The sequence below is a fragment of the Chiloscyllium plagiosum genome, unplaced genomic scaffold (genome assembly GCF_037043375.1).
Source record: "Chiloscyllium plagiosum isolate Xiang-an unplaced genomic scaffold, Cpla_swu_hap1 HiC_scaffold_5, whole genome shotgun sequence".
NCBI lineage: Eukaryota > Metazoa > Chordata > Chondrichthyes > Orectolobiformes > Hemiscylliidae > Chiloscyllium > Chiloscyllium plagiosum.
In genome coordinates this window covers 62436253-62457969 of record NW_028270143.1, presented here as the reverse complement: position 1 = coordinate 62457969, position 21717 = coordinate 62436253, and the positions used below count along the sequence as shown (strand labels likewise).

General features: G+C 39.6%; 1 protein-coding gene across 1 annotated transcript in view; it reads right to left on the bottom strand.

Annotated features, from left to right (window-relative positions):
* pdia4 (protein disulfide isomerase family A, member 4) overlaps nt 1-21717 on the bottom strand; it is a 40565-nt gene that overhangs the window by 6465 nt on the left and 12383 nt on the right. The window contains exons 2-7 of the mRNA XM_043690136.2: nt 15425-15596; nt 9834-10039; nt 3771-3909; nt 3297-3502; nt 616-774; nt 21-172 (exon numbers count right to left, since the gene is read on the bottom strand). Of these exons, the coding sequence (XP_043546071.1) occupies nt 21-172; nt 616-774; nt 3297-3502; nt 3771-3909; nt 9834-10039; nt 15425-15596 (1034 nt within the window). The remainder of the gene's footprint in view (nt 1-20; nt 173-615; nt 775-3296; nt 3503-3770; nt 3910-9833; nt 10040-15424; nt 15597-21717) is intronic.

Below are 21717 nucleotides of genomic sequence, written 5' to 3'. Positions count from 1 at the left end.
AATTGGAGGATAGCACATACCTTGATTGTCAAAGTATGCATTTTGGGCTCATATGCAGAATTAAATTTTTCAGGTTGCATCATAAGTAGCTGTCCTGGTGATGCTTTTAAGAAGTCCCGTATTTCACTGCTGAAGGTGTGATGCAATCTATAGTCATCTCTGATAGAGTTACCTAAAAATTTAAAAAGTTATTACACATTCATCCCAACAGAACTCATGACATTCACTGCAAGAATATGACCAGCTACTTGTTAGACCTGCTAAACTATCAATGGCCAGAAGAAAGAAAGTCATCTTGATCACAGACTTCTTTTTGTTAATAACAGGCAGAATTAATATTCCAAATTTGATTCGAGTAGTACATTTTCTTGTAATCACCTGAAGCCTCTTGGGTATAGATTTTTGTTCATTACTCCCAATCAATTACACAACTTGCCCTGCATGGACTTCACTAGCTCCATTACAAAATATTAATTGGAGAGCCCAAGACAACAGCTTTGAAGCTTATTCTGCACAAGGATCAACAGTGAATTTTCGAACTGGATACACAAACCAAGCCAGAGGCTAAAACCACAGCCTGTACAATTATCTAGTACAGCATTATAAATTACTCACCAGCATCTTGATAAATGTTATAAGCTGGATCTTGTTCACTATTAAAAATGCCTATAATTATGACATCATCACCATCCTTAAGGAATTCTTGAACTTGTTTAAGAGCTTGAATTTGTTTGGAAGGTGGGCCAGATTGTTCAATCATATATTCAGTAATACCTAAGTAAATAAAAATGAGAAGCATGACTTTTATTAAGACAACAACACAGACCGTAACGTACAGAGCTTACACATTACACAGTATTCTAACTCTCAACAATTTCTTCCCTTGTAAGGGAAATAGACTTTTCCTGGAGCTTAATTCACAAAACATGTAGAAAATATTAGTTTGGCAGAATACTATGTATAACCCCACAAAAATGAGCAGTTCAGTAAGTCAATGGACAATGGAATCAGTAAATGCTTAAACTGCTGTGATTTTTTTTTTTAAGTCAGCTAATCTATACCAAACTAAGAGAAGACACTAATCTGGACTTGGTTTTAGGCAATTAATTTGAACAGGTGAAAGGAGATCAGTTTGATAGCACTATGATGGGAGGTTTCTCCTCCTGCTCTCCTAAAGTGGGTAAAGAGAAATTTCTAATGAGCAGAGATGTGATTTTGCACAAGTTGACTGAAAACAATTCCTTGATAGTCAGAAAATCAAGTGACATTAAGGAGGAAGAGTTTGAGGGACTTCAGAATACATATCAATAAACAGGGCTGGTTTTGCTTTAGAGAGTCCCCACCCTATCAGCTATCAAACAAGCATAGAAAGCAGGATAAGCAAAGGGAAAAAAAAGTGTCAGATGCCAGAGCTCAATGACAGTGAAGGGGTGAAATGAAAAAGAAAATTAGCAAAAGTAACATTCGACAAAATATTGACGAATTTTAAAAAAGTAGAAAACCAAAGGCGGTCTACAAGTATGTAAAGTGCAAAGAAGCATAACTTAAAAAGCAGGGTCTCCGAAAACAGAAAAGTAACTAGTGTGTGAAAGTTGAAAATTCAGATATTGTTACATTCCACTGCACCAGGTATTGAATAATAGTTTTGGAGTGACTTATGTACCTTACTTGTAAGGTGATGCAAACACACCACCACATAACCCAGAATTTCAGTGGGTTTTTAATTCATAGGTCCACAAGGGAGTCTTTAGTTAAAGCCCACCATCTGCTTACTACTAGTTGCAATTATCAGGCATTTTCTGATCTCGTGTTTTGCATCCCTTTTCAGTGAAAGATAAAGCACAAAAGTTGTACAGAGTAGCTAGACAATTGGATGGCATAGGCAGTGACAGAAAATACAGATGTGCTCACCATCCCCAAAAATGGAATGAAGCATTAATCCAGATTAAAAAAGCATCTGAGATTGCCTTAGAGAGTCTGACTACCATTTTGGTATGTTAACTGGCATAGTTTGTTGAAAAAGAGGATTAACTAGGATAGTAATTACATACCAGTTAGCCTAAACCTGGTGGTAGATAAATTATTGGAAAAAGGTTTGCGGTATGAAATGACTTGTCACTTAAAAAGGTATGGATTAATCAAGGGCTTTCAATATGACTATTAAAAGTCAGATTATCTACAGTTGCAGGAGCTTTGGCTCAGTCACTGGGCAGGAGACCTAGCCACAGATGCTATGGCACACCAGGAAAAGGCAATAAATCTAGACACTATTCCAGGAGGCAATGACATCCCCAGAGGAGGGGGTCATCTGATTTGGCCAATAGTCAGTCAAGTAAGGAGAGATCAAGAACAGTCTCACAGGTTTGAGGTTTAGGTTTTTCCAGCTTGTTTGGATGACAGCAAGGGCTATGGGGTAAATGAACTAACTGACAATGACCACTGGGCACATATAATAAACAGCACAAAGTCCAATTGGTTCTGGCTGTATGTCCAGCTGCAGGTATCAGGATATCTGGGCTATATTACTTGCAGTGAGAGGGGGTGGATCCAGTGGTCATGGTCCATGTCAGTACCAGAGGTAGAACTAGGAATGAGTGAAAAGCTGGCTGTTTGGACAGTCTGCATCAGAACCATACTGGATCACATAATTAGGCTAGAAAAGGCAGTCTTCCACGAAATTAAACAGGAATGGGAAAAGAGGGAACAAGCTTAGGGAGAATCAAGGCAAGACAGCAAAACAGAGTCCTTTTTACAAGTTTGTAAACTGCTGTGGCCAAGTACAGATTTTTGAAGTAACCTACTGTTTTCAGCCTGCCAAACCTGAAAAAACAAATCCCTTTAAATTTACTGCTATCTGTCCATTACTCAAGTCTCAATTCAAGCTAACATATCAGAGAGACCCATGAATCCCATTTTAGTGATCATATATTACATTTGCTCAAACTGTTTGCTGAATTTCCACGTTTAAATTTCTCATCTTTTTTATGTTCAAAGAAATAGAAGAACACGAAGGGCAGAAACTTTTGACACTATACATGGACATGCCTTTCCTTTTTTTAAAAAAATTGAGGCCAACTTGTTCATGTTCATAATCTGCTGCAATGGGCTCAATGTAAACTGGAAGCTGGAATGGATACTTAAGGCCATTCGTAGAACATTCTATAACAATGGCCCTGCTTCACAGTGAGCATTAGTCACAGGTCCATTCTAACATCAAATTGTTAAAAATAAACACATTACAGATCCTCACTATTTAAAAGAACCAGCTTTCAACAGACAATAAAATGCCACATTACCATATGTATCCCTTGGTCCATTATATTCAGAGGGTTTACCCTTGCGGAAAATTTTCAGGGTAGGATAGCCAGTGACCTGATACTTGTTAGCAAGCTTTGTTTCAGTAGTGGCGTCTACTTTAGCAAGTAAAATCGGTACTGGACGCTTGCCAAGTTCTTGGGCAGCTTCCTCATACTGTGGAGCAAGCTTTTTACAGTGTCCACACCTGCAACAAAGTCAATACAATTGGCATTATACATAAAATCATAATAGAAGTGCAAGCTACAGACTAAAATGCACACAGTTCTTTTTGAAAGCTTCATAAGGTAATATTTCTTTCGACAATGCATAACTTCAGATTATTTTGCAGACATGCAATAAGGTATTATTTTACTATTTCCACTGCTTTGTGGCACATTTTATTTTTAAAAATGGTAACACTCAAATTTTCAGATACATGATTAATTTAAAAAATGAAAAGTGTGTACACTGACCAAGGAGCGTAGAACTCAACGAGGATGATATCAGCTTTATTAACCACATCATCAAAATTATCTTCCGTCAACACGAGTGTTGCTTCAGGTGGAGGAACCCAGTCAGGGGAAGCTACTTCTTTCACTTTAGATAAAATGTCTGCAGAAAGTTTTATGATATTAGAACAAAGGATAATTGTTGGAAAATAGTATTACATACTCATTTGAAAAATGTAATTATTTAAGGATACTGGGAGCAAACAGGATCCACGTGAGGCTGTGTTGTGAAGAGTGTTATGTAAGCCATTGTTGTGTTTGATTCTATAGCTGTAAAAAGCTCCAAGATGACATTTAAGTGAAAAAATGCACAATTCCAATAAAAAAAAAATTCATAAAAAGGTGCATGCTCTGCTAGCTAGCTGTTGCACTTTAAAATGAAATTTTACAGTTACTTCTCAATCTTCAGAAAGATGGAAAGTGCATGGATCAGTACTTGGGGCTACGATGTTGTGGCCATAATGGAGACTTGGGTTTCACAGGGGCAGGAATGATTGCTTGATGTTCCAGGGTTTAAGAACGTTTAAAAAGAACAGGGTAGGTGGAAAAACAGGAGGGGGTGTAGCATTGCTAATCAGACGGTTTCTGTAGCTGTAATGCACTAAGGTTGTTAAGGAAGGTTTATCTACTGAGTCAGTATGGGTGGAAGTTAGGAACACCAAGGGAATAGCCACCACATTGGGGGTTTTCTACAGACCACCTAATAATGGCAGTAGAGAGATTGAAGAACTCATAGGCGGGCAGATTCTGGAAAAATGCAGAAGTAGCAGGGTTGTTGTTATGGGTAATTTCAACTTTCCCAATATTGACTGGAACCCCCTAAGTGCAGATGGTTTGGATGGAGCAGTTTTTGTCAGGTGTGTTCAGGAGGGTTTCCTTACTCAGTATGTAGACAGACTGATGATGGGAGAGGCCATTTTGGATTTGGTGCTTGGCAATGAGCCAGGACAGGAGTCAGATTGCACAGTGGGAGAGCACTTTGGTGACAGTGATCACAACTGCCTCACATTTTGTGCCCGAAACGTCGAATCTCCTGTTCCCTGGATGCTGCCTGACCTGCTGTGCATTTAGCATAGCCCTGGAGAGTGAAAGAACCAGTTACTGAGGAAAGATATTTAATTGGGGAAAAGGAAATTATGACGCTATCAGACAGGAGTTGGGAAGTTCAGACTGGGAGCAATTGTTCCACAGAAAGGGCACAGCAGACATGTGGCAGTTGTTGTGAGTGATGCACAAATTTGTTCCTCAGAGACAGGTAAGAAGGGGTAAGATTAAGGAACCTTGGATGATGAGAACAGAGGAGCTTCTCATTAAAAAGGAAGAAGGTAGTGTACGCAAGGTGGAGGTAGCAAGGATCTAGCACAGGTTTAGAGGATTACAGGCTTGCTAGAAAGGAGCTCAGAAATGGACTGAGGAGAGGCAGGAAAGGGCACGAAAAAGGCTTGGCAAGAAGGATTAGGGAGAACCCAAAGGCATTTTACTCATAAGTGAGGAATAAGAGAATGATCAGAGAAAGGTAGGGCTGATCAGGAATGGTGGACGGAACTTATGTGTGGAATCTGAGCAGATAGGAGAAGCCCCAAATGAGTTTTTTGCCTTGGTTTTCGCCAAGGAAAGGGACCTTGTTGTAAATTAAGGCTTTGAGGAACTGGGATACAGTCTTGACCAGAACAAAATTGATGAAGTTGATGTGCTGGAAATTTTGGAAAATATTAAGATTGATAAGTCCTCAGGGCCAGATCAGATTTATCCCAGGCTACTCCATGAAGCGAGAAAGAAGGTTGCTAAGCCACTGGCGAGGATATTTGCCTCCTCACTCTCTACGGGAGTCATACCAGAGGATTGCAAGAAGGCGAATGTTGTTCCTCTTTTCAAGAAGGGTAATAGTGAAATCCCTGGTAATCACAGACCTGTCAGTCTTACATCTGTGGTCAGCAAAGTTTTGGAAAGAATTCTGAGGGATAGGAATTATGAGTATTTGGCAAAGCATAGTGTGATTAAAGGCAGTCAGCATGGTTTTGTGAGGGGCAGGTCATGCCTCCAATCTTACTGAGTTCTCAGAGGAGGTGTCAAGACGAAGGTCGAGCAGTGGATGTGGTGTATATGGACTTCAGCAAGGCAATTGATAAGGTTCCCCATGGTAGGCTCAATCATAAAGCCAGATTGGGTGTCCCACATGGTGTGTTGCCTGCCTGGTGCCAGGGTGCAGGACTTTTCTGAATGGCTTGAAAGGATACTGGAGCAGGAGGGAGAGGATTCAGTTGTTGTGGTCCATGTTGGCACAAACAACATAGGCAAGGCTAGGAAAGAGGACCTGTTTGGGAAGGAATTTGAAGAATTTGAGACCTGATCGAAGTATACAAGATGATGAGTGGAATAGATAGAGTCAATAGCCAGAGACCTTTCCCCAGGGCAGGACTGACTGGTATGAGGAGTCAGTTTGAAGATATTAGGAGGAAGGTATAAAGGAGGTGTCAGAGGTAGGTTCTTTACGCAGAGAGTTGTGAATGCATGGAATGTGTTGCTTCCACCACCACAGCTGGCAGTGTCATTGGGGACATTTAAGCGAATGCTGGACATGCACATGGATAGCAGATAGTTGAGGGGTGCGTTGTTTGTTACTATATTTCACATTTGGATTAAATCTCAGCACAACATCATGGGCCAAAGGGCCTGTTCTGTGCTGTATTTTTCTATGTTCTATGTTTGAAATGTATACATTTCTTTAATAAACAAAATGTGAAGTATTTAAACAAAAAGAGACAAACATGTTTCTGTAGAGAGCAACAAGGACTTCGAGACTCATGTCACATTTTAGATACTGGACTAATTTTGTTTTGATGTCTCTTCACACCCACTATTTCAAATTGTAACGTTTCAGTCTTCCATACAAACACTACTGACAGCCTTTGACAGTGTTGTTTCATTTTAATTACAAATTGTGGATCTGCTTGTCCTCTACACGCCAAGCTGCATTCATTCCAAGTTCATTTTCATCCAAGGTTCTCAATTAGAATAGAAACATTAACGTCACAAGCTAACCCAAAGTCCAAACTGAAAAAACATGAACAAGCAGTTTTCATGTTCTCATTTCATATTTATTTTGTAGAAATCTTGTCATGACAGTAATTAGTTCAAACAGTTCTATTGGAATCATTACAGATTTGTAAAAATATTTGATCACATGGTCAAATCTATTAACAAAAGTATTTGGCATTGTGGATTGCTACCTTTAGGTTTCAACAAGGTGGCATTTCCCTAAAAATTCAATATGCAATGCTGCAAATTTGGTTTTAAACAATAGAACACATTTATGATGTTTTGCAAAAAAAGAGAGAATAAATCAAACTACTTATAACAAGTTGAAAGATTGTAAAATATAGTAAAAATCTCATTAATCTCAACAACATTCCTTTCTTGCACTCACACCAGAGAATTCTAATCTCTATCACATTCAAAGGGATTAACCCTACTGTGGCTTCAATTCCTATTGAGACTGATATATGAAGATTCAGGGAGAAGGCTGAGATGATCTCAGCTTCAACTTACACTTTCAGGTTTTAATCAACCACTTCTGGTCTGGAACAATCAGACTAAGCTTCTTATAGTGAAGTACTCTAACAGTTCTAAACTATCTCCCTTCTTTAGATAGACTTTTCAACATCGGTTCAGCCAAGACTTCTGCAAAACTGCCAAACTGAAACCCAAGAAAAACTTTCCCAATTGTGAACACCTCAATGAAGCTACAAAACAGTTGCAGAATGTTGCAACTGAAACCTAATCCACAACAGTCTTCTCCTTTTGCTTGTAAAACTCACCCAATGAAACCAAAACTCATTTCTCTCCCCAAAGTTTCTTGCTCGCTGTGCTAGAGGATACATTTAAGTGGACAAATGCACAATCTTTACAGAAGTAATATCACTGGCTAGTGCTCAGGCATGTCTTTTTTCTAAATTCACCCAGTTGTGAGCTGCTTTCTTGAACTGCTGCAGTTATGGTAATAGGTGGATCCACAATACCCTTGTGGGAAGGCCAGGATTCTGACCCAGTGAATGTGAATAAATGGCAATATATTTTCATGTAATGGTGGTGAGTGGCTTGGAGGAGTACTTGTAGGTGGTGCTGTTCCCACGTATCCACTGCTCTTATCCTTCTAGATGAAAGTGGTTGTAGGTTGGGAAAGTGTTGAACTAAGGATGTTTAGTGAATTTCTGCACTGCACCTTGTACATAAGTATACATTGCTGCTGTTCCTGGAGAAGGGTTATACCCGAAACGTCAGACATCTCCACCTCCTGATGGTGCTCTCCCAGTCTCCTGCTTGTTTGGGTCAGTGGTGGAGTAAATGAATGGCACCGCATCCGCAAACAATCAAGCAGGCCACTTTGTCCCGTATGGTGTCAAACTTCTTGGCTGTTCCTGGAGCTACACTCATCTAGGCAAATGTGGAGTATTCCATTACACTCCTGTATTCCTGGCATTGGACCCGCCTGTGCAGCCACTATGGTGAGCTGCAGTGTGTTGTTTGGGGGGTGGGTAGGAATTCAATGGTGTTGCCATCTCTGAATATGAAAAGGTGGTTGACAGATTGCCTCTTATTGGTGATGGTCATTGCCTGGCATTCGTGCCATGCATGATACTTGTCACTTCCAATTCAAACTTGGTTATTGTCCAGGGCTTGTTACATTTTGACATTGATTGCTTCAGTATCTGAATCACTGCAAATGGTTTTGAACATTGGTAAACATCCCCCACTTCTATCCTTATGGTGAGGGCAAGTTATGAATGAAGCAGCTGAGGATGGTTGGGCCTAGGACATTAACCTGAGAAATACCTGCAGCAATGTTTGGAGTTGATGATTGACAAAAAACCATAACCAGCTTCTGATGGGCCAGGTCTGACTTGAACCAGCAGAAAAGTCCAAGGATTCACCATCCTTAAGGGATGATGACTTGATGGGCAAACAAAAAATCAATAAGTATTTTTGTGGAGTAAATAAGTTGTTGTTTACAGTGTCAGAAAAAATAATAATCAGAAAAGATTTAAAGTGACTGCTTAAAACCAAGGAAGAGGAACAGACCATGTAGCCGGCTTAGCCCATACGATCATTTAAAAGCATGAGCAATATGATCACAGTTCTAACTATATTTTTCTGCCGCTCCTCCATCCTTTTGTTCAGAGAAATTAAAAATCTGTAAAAGAATTACGTGACACATGGAAAGTTTCTAGAATAAGCACAGGAGATGTTGAACTTAGGATGGACTGTGTGAAACGATATCGGAAGCAGATTAAAATGATAACATCCACAAGGGAGCTGGATTTTAAAAAACCTGTCACTTTGAAAGCAAAAACAAAACAACTGGGAAAAACAAGGCAGCAGATCTGGACAGTTCTACTGAAGAGCTAGAGTAAACATTATGGATAGAATGGTTATGCTGCATCATTCCAACATTGATTCATTCAATCTTCTACATCATTGCTACCTTCTAGCAGATGGAATGATGCCTGGTTTTCAATTTTAAGTACAATAATTGCTGGCAGGACGTCACAAGCAAAAAATAACTACTGGAGAGTCAGCATTTATGAACACTAACATTTGTAGAACTCACGTAATTGGGCATGACAGGCTCAGATTATGGTGATCAACCTGCTGGACTACCTCAGTCATCAACCCATTCCAATTGGCTAAGATTTTTAAAATATTCAATAAAATTTAAATCTCTACATGGAAGACAGTAGTGCATTTTGTGATATTGCCCAATATATCGACTAGGATACACATCACAAAATGGTATTATCTTTTTGAGATTAAAGTATCCTTCGGAGATGTACCATACCAAAATAACCACTGATTTGTCACAGTGAACAAAGCAAGCAAGGCTACAGCAATTGCTCAGTTAAATTCTAGGACAAATAAATATTGTTAATCAATGTATGAACGCTTCAGCCTGTTGCAAAAAAATCTATGGTGCACCTATTAAAATCTTCAACATCTATTCAGAATAAGAGAGTAGAAAATTTCACTTACCATCCTTTCCAACTCGTCCTTTGTAGTGGATTGGTTCTCCATTTTTTATAATTTTGAATGTGGGGTATATGCCGATGTCAAACCGAACGCCCAGGCCAGATTGTGATGGGCCATCAACTTTTGCAACATAGATGGGAGGATCATGTTCTTTTAGTTCACTAGCAATCTTTTCGTATGCTGCTGCAAACTGCTTACATTGTTCACACCTACAGATGTGTTTGAAGAGTTCAAGAGATTAATGTCATACTAAATGCAAGGCCTCTTTGCAAAATGTAATATATACATAGAACATTTCAAAGAGTCAGTAATATTTAAAAATATTAATTCTGAAAACTGACTTATTTTCATGGCATCTTTCAGAACTCAGGGTGCCCCAGTGTTGTAAGCCTATTAAGCATCATGTTGTAAGTTTGTTCGCTGAGCTGGAAGACTGTTTTTCAGATGTTTCGTTACCTAGCATGGTGACATCAATGAGCCTCCATTGAAGCGCTGTGTACTGTCCAGCTTTCTACTTGTGTCTCGGTCTGTTGTGCTGTGTGATATCACTTTTGGTTTTTTTTCCCCAAGAGGTTTGGTAAATGGGATCCAAATCAATACGTTTGTTGGAGTTTCGGTTTGAATACCAGGCCTCTAGGAATTCCCGTGAATGTCTTTGTTAAACCTGTCCCAGGATGGATGTATTGTCCCAGTTGAACTGGTGTCCCTCATTGTCCGTGTGTATGGATACTAGTGCTTGTTGGGGTTGGTGGCTAGTTGGTGTTAGCGTACTTTGGTGGCTAGTTTCATGCCTGCCTGTCTGATGTAATGTTTGGTGCAGTCCTTGCAGGGTATTTTGTATATGACACTCATTCTGCTGGTTGTTGGTACAGGGTCCTTTAGATTTATCAAGAGCTGTTTCAGTAAGTTGGTAGGTTCATGGGCTACCATGATGCCATGGGCCAGTGTAGTCTGGTCGTCAGAGATTATCACAACCTGAGCTACAAATCTTCACAAAAATCACCTGTTAAGTATGTTTGAAAAGGTAGTCACCATTGTAATGTAGGAAATAAATTTGCAAACAGCAAGCTCAAAAGAAAGTGATAATGATTAGGTAGTTTGTTTTAGTTGTGATCAAGGAATACACATAGGCCAACAGATCAGGAATAAGCTTCCTTGTGTTCTTCAAATAGTGCTATGGGATTTTTCACATGCAGAAGGATAAGGTTTCATGTCTCATTTGAAACATGCCAGCCTTCATGCAGCTGACTCTTCCAGTGTAGTAGTGAGGAGGTCTACATGTTTGTGTTTGAGCCTCAGTGACAGTGTTGAACTATGATGGTTTGAGTCAGTCAGCAAAGCTGCCTACTCAGCCATGGATCAAATGAAGCTTCAAAACACAGTTTAAAAATTCTTTCCTAAACAATTTACTATGCCTATTTCAAGCTCATTACACAAAAAACAATTTTTAAAAAAAAAAACCACTTAGGTAGCAGCAACAAAAGTTACTATACAGAAGTGTGATACATTTCAATATGGAGAAAAGTGGTTAAATTTTAAAATGGGGTCTAGGAACAGAGACCTGGTAGCACAAATACACAGTGTGGGAAGGTGGGGTGTAAAGTTGATACAGCTGTCAAAAAGCATTGACATTCTCCATTTTGTAGACAAAAGTTCAGAGTACAAAAGGAATTTATGTAAACTTTACAGATCACTAGTTATCCTTCAGAATATTATATACCATTCCAGAGAGGACATCAGAGCCTAGAAATGCATGTCAAAGAGATTTGTCATACATGGTACAAGGGTTAAAGAGCTTTAATTATTCAGACACTAGAGAAATGTGCTGCTTAGAGCAAATATGATGTGGTAGATTTAGAGGAAGGCAAAGTTATAGAATCACACAAACGTTACGGCTCAGGAGGTCATTAGATCCATTACCTCTCCAAATGAGGATCATAATTTGTGCCATTCTCCTGCCTTTTCCACAGCCTTCCATATTATTTAAATAGATACATATATCCAACTACGCGTTGAATGGTTCAAAAGAACCTGTCTCCAACACACTTCCAGAAAATGCATTCCACATTTAAACCAAATCAAATTTGCTTCTTTCTAAAATCATTATAAAACTATGCCCCTTCAACTACTATCTTTTTGTTAGCTGGAACAGCTTCTCTGTCTATCTATCTAGTCTCTTCTGATTTTGAAAGTACTGTCATGTATTCTCTTAGCCTTCGTTGCTGCAAGTAAAACCAATCTTTCCTCATAACTGAAGTTTCTCATCCTTGGAACCATTCATTTAAATCTCTTCTGTACTCTCTTCAATGTGTTCCCACAATGTACCACCCAAACTGCACATAATACTCCTGCTGAGATCCAATAAATGTCTAATACAAGTTCAGTGTCATTTTCTTGCTCTTGTACTCTACTACTGATAAAGCACAGAGTACTGTGTTCTTTGTCAACTACTCTCTCCACATGTCCTGCCACCTTCAAAAGTGTCACGCACATGTACACCAAGGTCTGTCTGCTCCTCCAGGCACTAGTTTAGATTGTCTGTCTACATTCTTTCTATTCCTATACCTCACTGGATACCATGTAATAAATCAAGCACTACGATACCTAGAGTTGTCACAAATTGAGGAATTAAAAAAAAAATTAACTCACCTTTTAGACTCTGATAAAACTCAGAAGAGGTTTCTGTACTTAAGTTACTATTTATTGGAATCATTTGTTACAACAGATAGACCTGTAGTTACAAGTGTTTCATCAATGCAAATTTGCTGTAATGCAATTGACAAATTGGGGACACTTTCTACAGTGTGAACTTTTAAAACATGCATCAGCTGTAATGTAATGAGACGGAACCAATACCAAGTGCTGTTCCTAAAGCGTGATTTTTCTCTAACACAGGGTTGCACAAGAACAAAACCATCATATTACAGAAGAATTGATTTATAGATAACAATCATGAACCAGACATAACTATACCACTTAAAACACTAACGTACTTATGAAACTCTGCTACAAGTACACATACATACAGACAGAGAGGAAGTTAAAAATGGGTACTATGGACAGAGGAGATAATCAGAAAGTCAGTTTAGTGGTACTCGTCGACAGCATTTGCAGAGATAACCTTTTTGCTCATTCTGACAGAAGAATGCAATTGCTCGATCTTTCCAGGTACTTATATTTGATTGCAGAAGGCACAGGATTACTAGGTTGTATCAATAAAAATGGACTTAATTAAAAGTCAGATCATACAGCTACTGATAAAAGGAGAAATAAACTAGCTGACTGCTATCAGGCTGAAGATAGGAGTTAGGATATCTGGTCAGTATGGATGAGTTGGACCAATGGGTCTGTTGATGCGCTGTACATCTATGACTCTACAGCAGAGAGAAGATTCTATCCCTTCCCCCCAGTTATTTTACTATTTCAGTCTGCAACTAGAAATACACAGAAAAAAATCTTTACATGTATCAAAATGCATCCTCACCACTCTGCATTGAGCTTCATCTGCCACCTATCTGCCCACTCCTCCAACTTGGCCACGTCCTCTCAAGGTTCTACAAACCTCCTCAATTTATCATGCTTCCAAGTTTCGTTACCATTTGCAATTCTGAAATAATGTACTGTACACTAAGATCTCATCATTTACATGAAGAAAAGCAAGGTCAAACCCTGGTAAACTGCATAAACCTTCCTGTAGCCCAAAACATTAGATTAGATTAGATTACATTAGATTAGATTAGATTACTTACAGTGTGGAAACAGGCCCTTCGGCCCAACAAGTCCACACCACCCCGCCGAAGCGCAACCCACCCATACCCCTACATGTACCCCTTACCTAACTCTACGGGCAATTTAGCATGGCCAATTCACCTGACCTCCACATCTTTGGACTGTGGGAGGAAACCGGAGCACCCGGAGGAAACCCACGCAGACACAGGGAGAACGTGCAAACTCCACACAGTCAGTCGCCTGAGGCGGGAATTGAACCCGGGTCTCTGGCGCTGTGAGGCAGCAGTGCTAACCACTGTGCCACCGCGCCGCCCACCCACTGTGCCACCACGCCACCCACTTGACTAACCATTACTGTTTCCTATCACTCAGTATATTTTGTATCTCATGTTGGTACTGTCCCTTGCATTCCTTGAGCTATAAGACTTCACACAATCCTGTTATGTAGCACTGTATTGAAGGTTTTTTGAAAGTCCATGTACACAGAATTACCCTCAATCCTCGTTACTTCTTCAAAAAAACTCCAAGTTAATTAAACATGATTTCCCTGTTAGAAATCTATACTTGCTGTAATCAAATCATTCTTTTTCATGCAACAATCAGTTCTATCCTGATAACTATTTTCAGAAGCTTTCCCACCAGTGAAGTTAAACTGACCATTCAACTGCTGAGCTTATCTTTACAAGCTTTATTGAATAAAGGTATGTTTTTAATTCTCCAATACGGAAGAGTGGAAAGATTATGGTTAGTGCCTTGCAATTTCCCTTTTTTTCCCCCCCCATAGATGCATTTCATTTGGCCTAAGTACCAACAGTTTGGTACTTCACTTTTGAACTCTAGTGACAGCTTCCTCCTGTTACGATGGCCTAGAAAGCATTTACTTCCTTGGTGAGAGAGAGATGAAAAATATTAAAATCTAATAGCTTAGCCATGCTCCTTGCCTCCATTTGAAAATCCCCTTTTTGGTCCCTAACCAGTACTAATTCTCCTTTCAAAACACACTGCTCAGTTCCTTTCTTGCCCCATTGGAAACAGCACTCTAAATGGACTTTTCTTACTCTAGATTGACCAATGTATATAGAGTTTAGAATGACAATGATTTTTGTCCTAAAATGTTCCTGAACTAACTTGATCCACTTGACACACCTCATTTCTAAGAGCCATGTCTAAGAATGCATCCTCTCATGTTGGTCTGAACACAATGCTGGAGGAAACGATCCTGAAAATAATCTAGGAACATTTGCCCCTCAGTACCAATATCTCAGCCTGTATTTGGAAAATTAATAAGTTCCTAATTACAACTGGATAAATGTTAGCATCTAAATCTTCCTGCAAATTTGCTCCTCGGCATCCTTCCCATCAGTTGGTGGTGGATAGACTATATCCAGCAACGTAACTGAACCTCTGTTCTTTAGGTCTAGTCAATTTGATTTCTGCCCTTGAACTCTCAGGACATCTTTTTTGCCAGTACTGCAGTGCTCTTAACCCCTCTTCCTTTCTTATCTTTTCTGAATACTACGTATGGAGAAATATTTAATACTGGATCTTGCCCTTCTGTCACAATATGCTTCCACAAGGCTTTTAACTCTAAAATCACAGAGGAGAAAGAGGAAGATTATGGACTAAAAAAACTATTGAACAAACTGTCAGAAAAATAGATTCAATAGCAATGATCAAAAGAAACCATTTACCAGTACTACAGGCAAGGAGCAGAGAATGTGGAACAACAAAATATCTGTGTCAGGAGAGGCACAAATACGATGGGCTGAATAATGTTCTGTTGACTAATTTTGAATTAACTTCATAGTAAAAGGTACATTATTTCTGAGAACAATAATCATGAATTTCATTGGAGTATTACCTACCAGGGGGCATGAAATTCGATTAGCACAACTTCCTTGCCTGCAATGAAGGAATCATAATTTGCATCTGTCAAAATCCAAACCCCATTTTCTTCCTTGACAGAGTCATCATCGTCCTCTTCATCATCGTCCTCCTCCTCCTCATCATTATCATCATCCCCATCTCCATCAGATTCTAGAAACAGTCAAATAAAATCAATCTTGCAAGGATACTAAATAGGTTATGCCTGTTTTTTCCTAAACTATTAATCCAAACATTTAAATAATAATTGCTAGTCATTAACTACATTTGTTTTCAAATGTACACACAATACATGCTGTCATATTTAGTGACCTTTATAACTACAGTAAGCTTTGTTTTAATTGGTACCTTATGAACCAGCACTCACCAGAAACCAGTGAAAAATTATACACTTCAAATAGTTTACTGCATTATCCCAATCTCCACAATGTCAGAATGTGTGTGTGTATACGCGTGTACGCATGTGATGAGAAGAGAATTCTCCACGGAGAATTAGCTCAAGAAAAATTAGTTACTCCACCATAAGAGTAGATGCTGATGAGTGTTGACATCCATACGTGACTGCTTGATAAAATCAATTTACTACTAACTGCTTTTAGATCTCAACATTTTGTATTACTGCTAATCCTCAACCACCTTACTGAGTAATAAATTTGAAACAGGATCTGATGATCAATCGGGTAGGACAAGTCAACAGTTTATTACAGCAAACAGGATGCTGAACTAGAGCAGATTCAACGAAAGCTTTTAAACAACGACTGTCTCAATTTAGTGGAATAAGTATTCTATATCTGTCGAGCTTCTTGCAAGGTGGAGTCTGATATGAGATCATGTAATTTTGCTGGGATATTTAATAACTTAATGGATTTAATACACAGAGGCCAAGCTACTGTTTTATGTTTCTATAGAAACAAGTAGGTCAAGAGATGGAGCTGGAGACACCAAAACTGAAGAACATAAGCCCAGAGATACTGGGGAGATAGTTAACTGGACATTTGTTCCAGGAAGGAGTCACACCCTGTTAGGACTTCAAATTTAGTCTGTGGTTAAATGTGGTTTAACTGTAAAAGAGCACATATAGGGATTCCAAAGGGAGCAACGCTGAAACCGCACCCTTGCAATGGTCCAACAGGTTTGAGATTCTAGAGGTTGGTGTGGACAAGAGCAGCGACTGGAAGAATAGGAGTAAACTATGCTATGCACCATGGTGCTGGGGCCGCTCAAGTGGGAGAGTAAAGAAATGTAGTGGCAATCAGATTAGATTGGTACAGAAATACCATTCTTAACAGCTGACAACACAAATCCTGAAAGGACAACTCCTCAGCAATGGAGGGAAAAGATTGAGTTGTGGCCCATGTGGGTATCAATCACAGACAGAACAAAGAAAGATTCTGCAACACAAAAGGGACTTGGGGGTATGTGAAAACAAAAGCTAGCACACAGGTAAAAGGGAAAGGTAATGGAATGTTAGACTTCAATCCCTTTGTAATAAAGGGCCAAGAGTAGAGAAGTCTCACTGCAACGGTTCAAAATACCGATAGACTACATAGGAGTACTGCGTGCAGTTCTGCTTCTTATTTAATGGAAATATTGGGAGGTGGTCAAGAGAAGGTTAATAGGATGATTCCAGTATGGAGGGATTGTCTTATGAGCAAAGATTGAACAGGTTGGGACTTTACCCATTGGAATTTAGAAAGAGAGAGGTTCTCTCATTTAAGACCATGCATGTTTCAAATGCATGAAGATGGATGAATTCCCAGGATCTGATCAGGCATACCCTAAAACTCCATGGGAAGCTAAGGAAGTGATTGTTGGGCCCATCGATGAGATACTTGGATCGATAGCCAACTTCCGGCACCTTACCTGTGACTAACGTGGTACCATTATTTCAGAAAGGTAGTAATGAATAGCTAGGAACTACAGAAATGAGCCTAACATTGATGGTGAGCAAGTTGTAGGAGGGATTCCTGAGAGACAGGGTTTACATATTTTTGGTTAGGCGTGAACAAATTAGGGACAGTCAACATGGCTTTGTGTGTGGCAAATCATATCTCAAACTTGATTGAGTTTCTTGAAGTCGTAACAAAGAGGATTGATGAGGGCAAAGCAGTGGACATGATCTGTATGGACTTCAGTAAGACTTTTGGCAAGGTTCCTCATGATAGATTGGTTAGCAAGGTTAGATCACAGAATACAGGGAGAAATAGCCATTTAGACACAGAATTGGCACAAAGGTAGAAGACAGGGTGGTGGTGGTGGAGGGTTGCTTTTCAGACTGGAGGCCTCTGACCAGTAGTGAGCCACAAGGATTGGTGCTGGGTCCACTGCTTTTCGTCATTTATATGAATGGTTTGGATATGGACATAGGAGGTATGGTTAGTAACTTTACAGATGACACCAAAATTGGAGGTGTAGTGGACAGTGAAGAAGGTTACCTCAGAGTACATCAGGATTTTGATCAGATGGTTCAATGGGCCGAGAAGTGACAGATGGAGTTTAATTTAGACAAGCGTGAGGTGCTGCATTTTGGAAAGGCAAATCAGGGCAGGAATTATACACTTCACGGTAAGGTCCTAGGGAGTGTTGCTGAACAAAGACCTTGGAGTGCAGGTTCATAGCTCCTTGAAAGTAGAGTCTCCTGGGGTGGGGTGGGGCAGGGTCCAGAACTAGAGACCGTAGATTTAGGGTGAGGGGAAAGATTTTTAAAAAAGGACCTAAAGGGCAACTTTTTCCACAAAGAGGGTGGTGTGTGTATGGAATGAGCTCCCACAGGAATTGGAGGAGGTTGGTACAATTACAACATGTAAAAGGCACCTGGTTGGGGATATGAATAGGAAAGGTTTAAAGGGATACGGGCGAAGTGCTGGCAAATGGGACTAGATTAATTTAGGATATCCAGTCAACATATAGGAGTTGGACTGAAGGGCCTGTTTCCGTTCTTTTTATCTTTATGCCTCTTAAGGGGTTTGACAATGCTGAATGGACATGAACTGCAGCAGTTCAAAAAGGCAGCTCACCATCACTTTCAAGGCCAAGTAGAGATAGACAATAAATGCTGGCCAGCCAATAACACCCACATGCCATCAGTGAATTAAAAAGATGCTTCCCCTCTTGGGAGAGTCTAGGATCAGATAACAGAGTTTCAAACTAAAGGGGCACCAAGTTAAGCCTGAGATGAGGAACAATTTCTTTTCTCAGGGTTGAGTGCCTTTGGAACTCCTTGCCACAAAGAGTTGTGGGAGCAGAGTGCATGTACATACATGAGGGCGAGATAGATACTGCCAACAAAAAGCAGTTTCTGAAACTCTTTCTACAATGCAGGGTTGCACATGAACACAACCATTGCATAATAGAAGAACTGACTGTATCTCACGGTCTTAAAAAGGGACCAAATACAGAGAGTAGCCAAATCTACGATCAAAACATGTAGAAAAAAAAACACTAGTTGTGCAAATGGGTGGCGAGAACATCTGAAAGCACAGTAGACCATTCAATCCAGAGTCTGCTCTGTCATTCAATAAAATCATAGTTGACCCAACTGCAGCCTAAACTCTAGTCCCCATAATCCTCAAATCATTGGATGAAAGTGCTGCTTTCAGGAATCTGTTTGAACAGTTTGGGTTTTACAGGAATATTCATGGACTATTTTCATCTTCAAAACAGATTAGATAAAAAAACGATGCAAGAGAAAATCTTGGCAGACAAGTTCATTGTGGATTTGGGAAAGCTCCTTAGGACAGTGTCCTGGAACCAAACAACTGCCCATTTTAGAAGCAGTAACATGCATGGCAATGCATAATGATATAAGCCTTTAATAGTAAAAGCGGTCTTCCTGATAAGATTGATCTAACATGGTGAACTTTACATTAGATTACGGCAAGAAAAAAAAATTAATGGGTAGGGGAATCTAAACTAAAATTATGGAACAGTTTAAAATTAAAAAGGAATCTGCCATTTCAGATAGATATTTATTTTTCAAGTGGGTCATTTAGAAATTCTGTACATCAAATAAAAGCAGGGAAACTGACTTTTGATGTAAGGAAATCAAACATTACTATCTGGCAGGAAAGCTGAGACAAAGCTACAACCATATCATCCAAGGTCTTATGGAATGGTACAGCAGGGTCTCTAGGTTGTAGGAGCTGTTACTTCTACTTCCATTTCCAAATGGAAGTCTTCCTATTTCAGATACCCACAGACAAATATGGTGGCATAGTGAAATTGTTATTACACAGGCAATAAAACGCAGAGACAAATTCAAATTTTGCTGTGGCAGCTGAAAGTTTGAATTCAATTTAAAACTCCAAAATAAGGTTCAAGATCAGACCACTTCAAAATCTGGCTCAGGAAACCTACTGTTATAATGCATTTTGACCTATGTAATTCAGATACAGAATTATGTGGCTGCGCTCAATGCTATAGCAAGTCACTCACCCTCAAACATGCAGCTTGATAGTGTCCAAGAAAATAACGATAGAGGCCATAGGAAAAGTCAAGGGACAAAAACATGATAGAAAGCACATCTGATTTGGTTTGTCCGAAAAATCCTGCTCACAAATATTAAGAGGACCCATGCCAAGAGAAGTACTCCACAAACGCATTAATGTTCCACCATACATTCTGACATACATTCAGCATCATATCTTCAGCAAAAATCTGATTTGAGAAAGCATCCACAAATTTGCCAGGACAATGATAAACATCAAAGTGAAGGGTATCTGGGAGCAAACACCGGACTCCATATTGACCAACTTCAACATCCATTACCAAACAAAACTCAGTAGCACAAGAACAGAAATTGCTGGAAAAGCTCATCAGGTCTGGCAGCATCTGTGGAGAGAAATCAGAGTTAACATTTCAGGTCAAGTTATCCTTTCTCAGGGTTGTTCTGAGGAATGGTCACTTGATTTGAAATGTTAATGGGTTTCTCTCCACAGATGCTGCCAAATCTGCTGAGCTTTTTCAGCAATTTCTTATTGTTTTTGATTTACAGCATCCATAGTTCTTTCAGTTTTTAAACTCAGTAGCACCCTATAGGTTATGCCTCAGATTTAGGCATATCCAGCTTAAAAAGTGATGAGATTATTTAAAGGGCAAAATCAACTGGGATAGATGCCTATTTCCAAGACAATCTTGGCAGAAGTCACTATCAGCCAGCTCCTGTAGAAATGAAAAACACGTTGCTACCGAGCACACCCTGTGCTGCGTGACACAACTGCTATACTTAATAGAACCATGGAACAGCATGGAAGCAAATCATTCAGCCCATTTAGTCCACACTGACCCTCCAAACAGCATCACACCCATACCAATCACTCTAACCTACCCTTGTAAACCTGCATTTCCCCAAGGCTAAACCACCTAACCTGCACATTCTTGGAATGTGGGGAGCATTCAATGGAAACCCACGCAAACAGTCGCTTGAGGGAATCAAACTAGGGTCCTTGACACTGAGGCAGCAGTGCTTTTTAATTATTTCTGTTTCAAAAAGTATTCAAGTCAGAACATTTGACTGTTGTCAGTGTAATAACTTTGGCTATTACAAAGCACAAAGTTTATACAAGCCACTGTACATTTATCACAGACTTAGGTAATTTCAATAGAAATCTAAATGTGGGTATGAGTGCTGGTATAATATAGTATTTCATCATAGAATTTTGGGGAAAACACACATTGTTGGAAAACTACAAATTAGTTTGTTTTTGAGTTGCATATTTTCCAGTATGAAACAGCTACTGAAGGATCGGGGCTCAATTGGTTTCATACCCTGCTATACCTGGTAAGGTGCTGAAAGCTGCAGCAGTGACAAAAATCTGAGGTGAAGAGGAAACACATTGTTATGATACATAATACTTCTTGGCCATTCTTGTACAAGTTCATGAGTAGAATGGTCAGTGAAGTGAGGGGTTTCAAAAGCAGCCTGCATCCAAACGTGGCATTTTCACAGGACAGAAAAATGAAAGGAAAGCAAAATCGAGCAATTCAAAGCTGGGCATTCAGAATGCATTTTGGGAAATTAGTATTCCACCATATAATCTTTAGATTCATGGCTCAGCACATCTCAGTTTAACTCCTGGGCAGTAGAGGGGATGCTGGAGAAGCTCAGAGCTGGATTTTTTTTTTAAAAAAGAAAATGAACAAAGCATTGCTGTTCAAAGCTTGTATTCCTAAAAATCTTGTCTTGTGGTGATCTCAGAGTTAACTCTTACAGCTTGGGAAGATCTGAACAGAGCGATCAATCTACATAACAGGGATTTGGGAGACCTTGTCCATG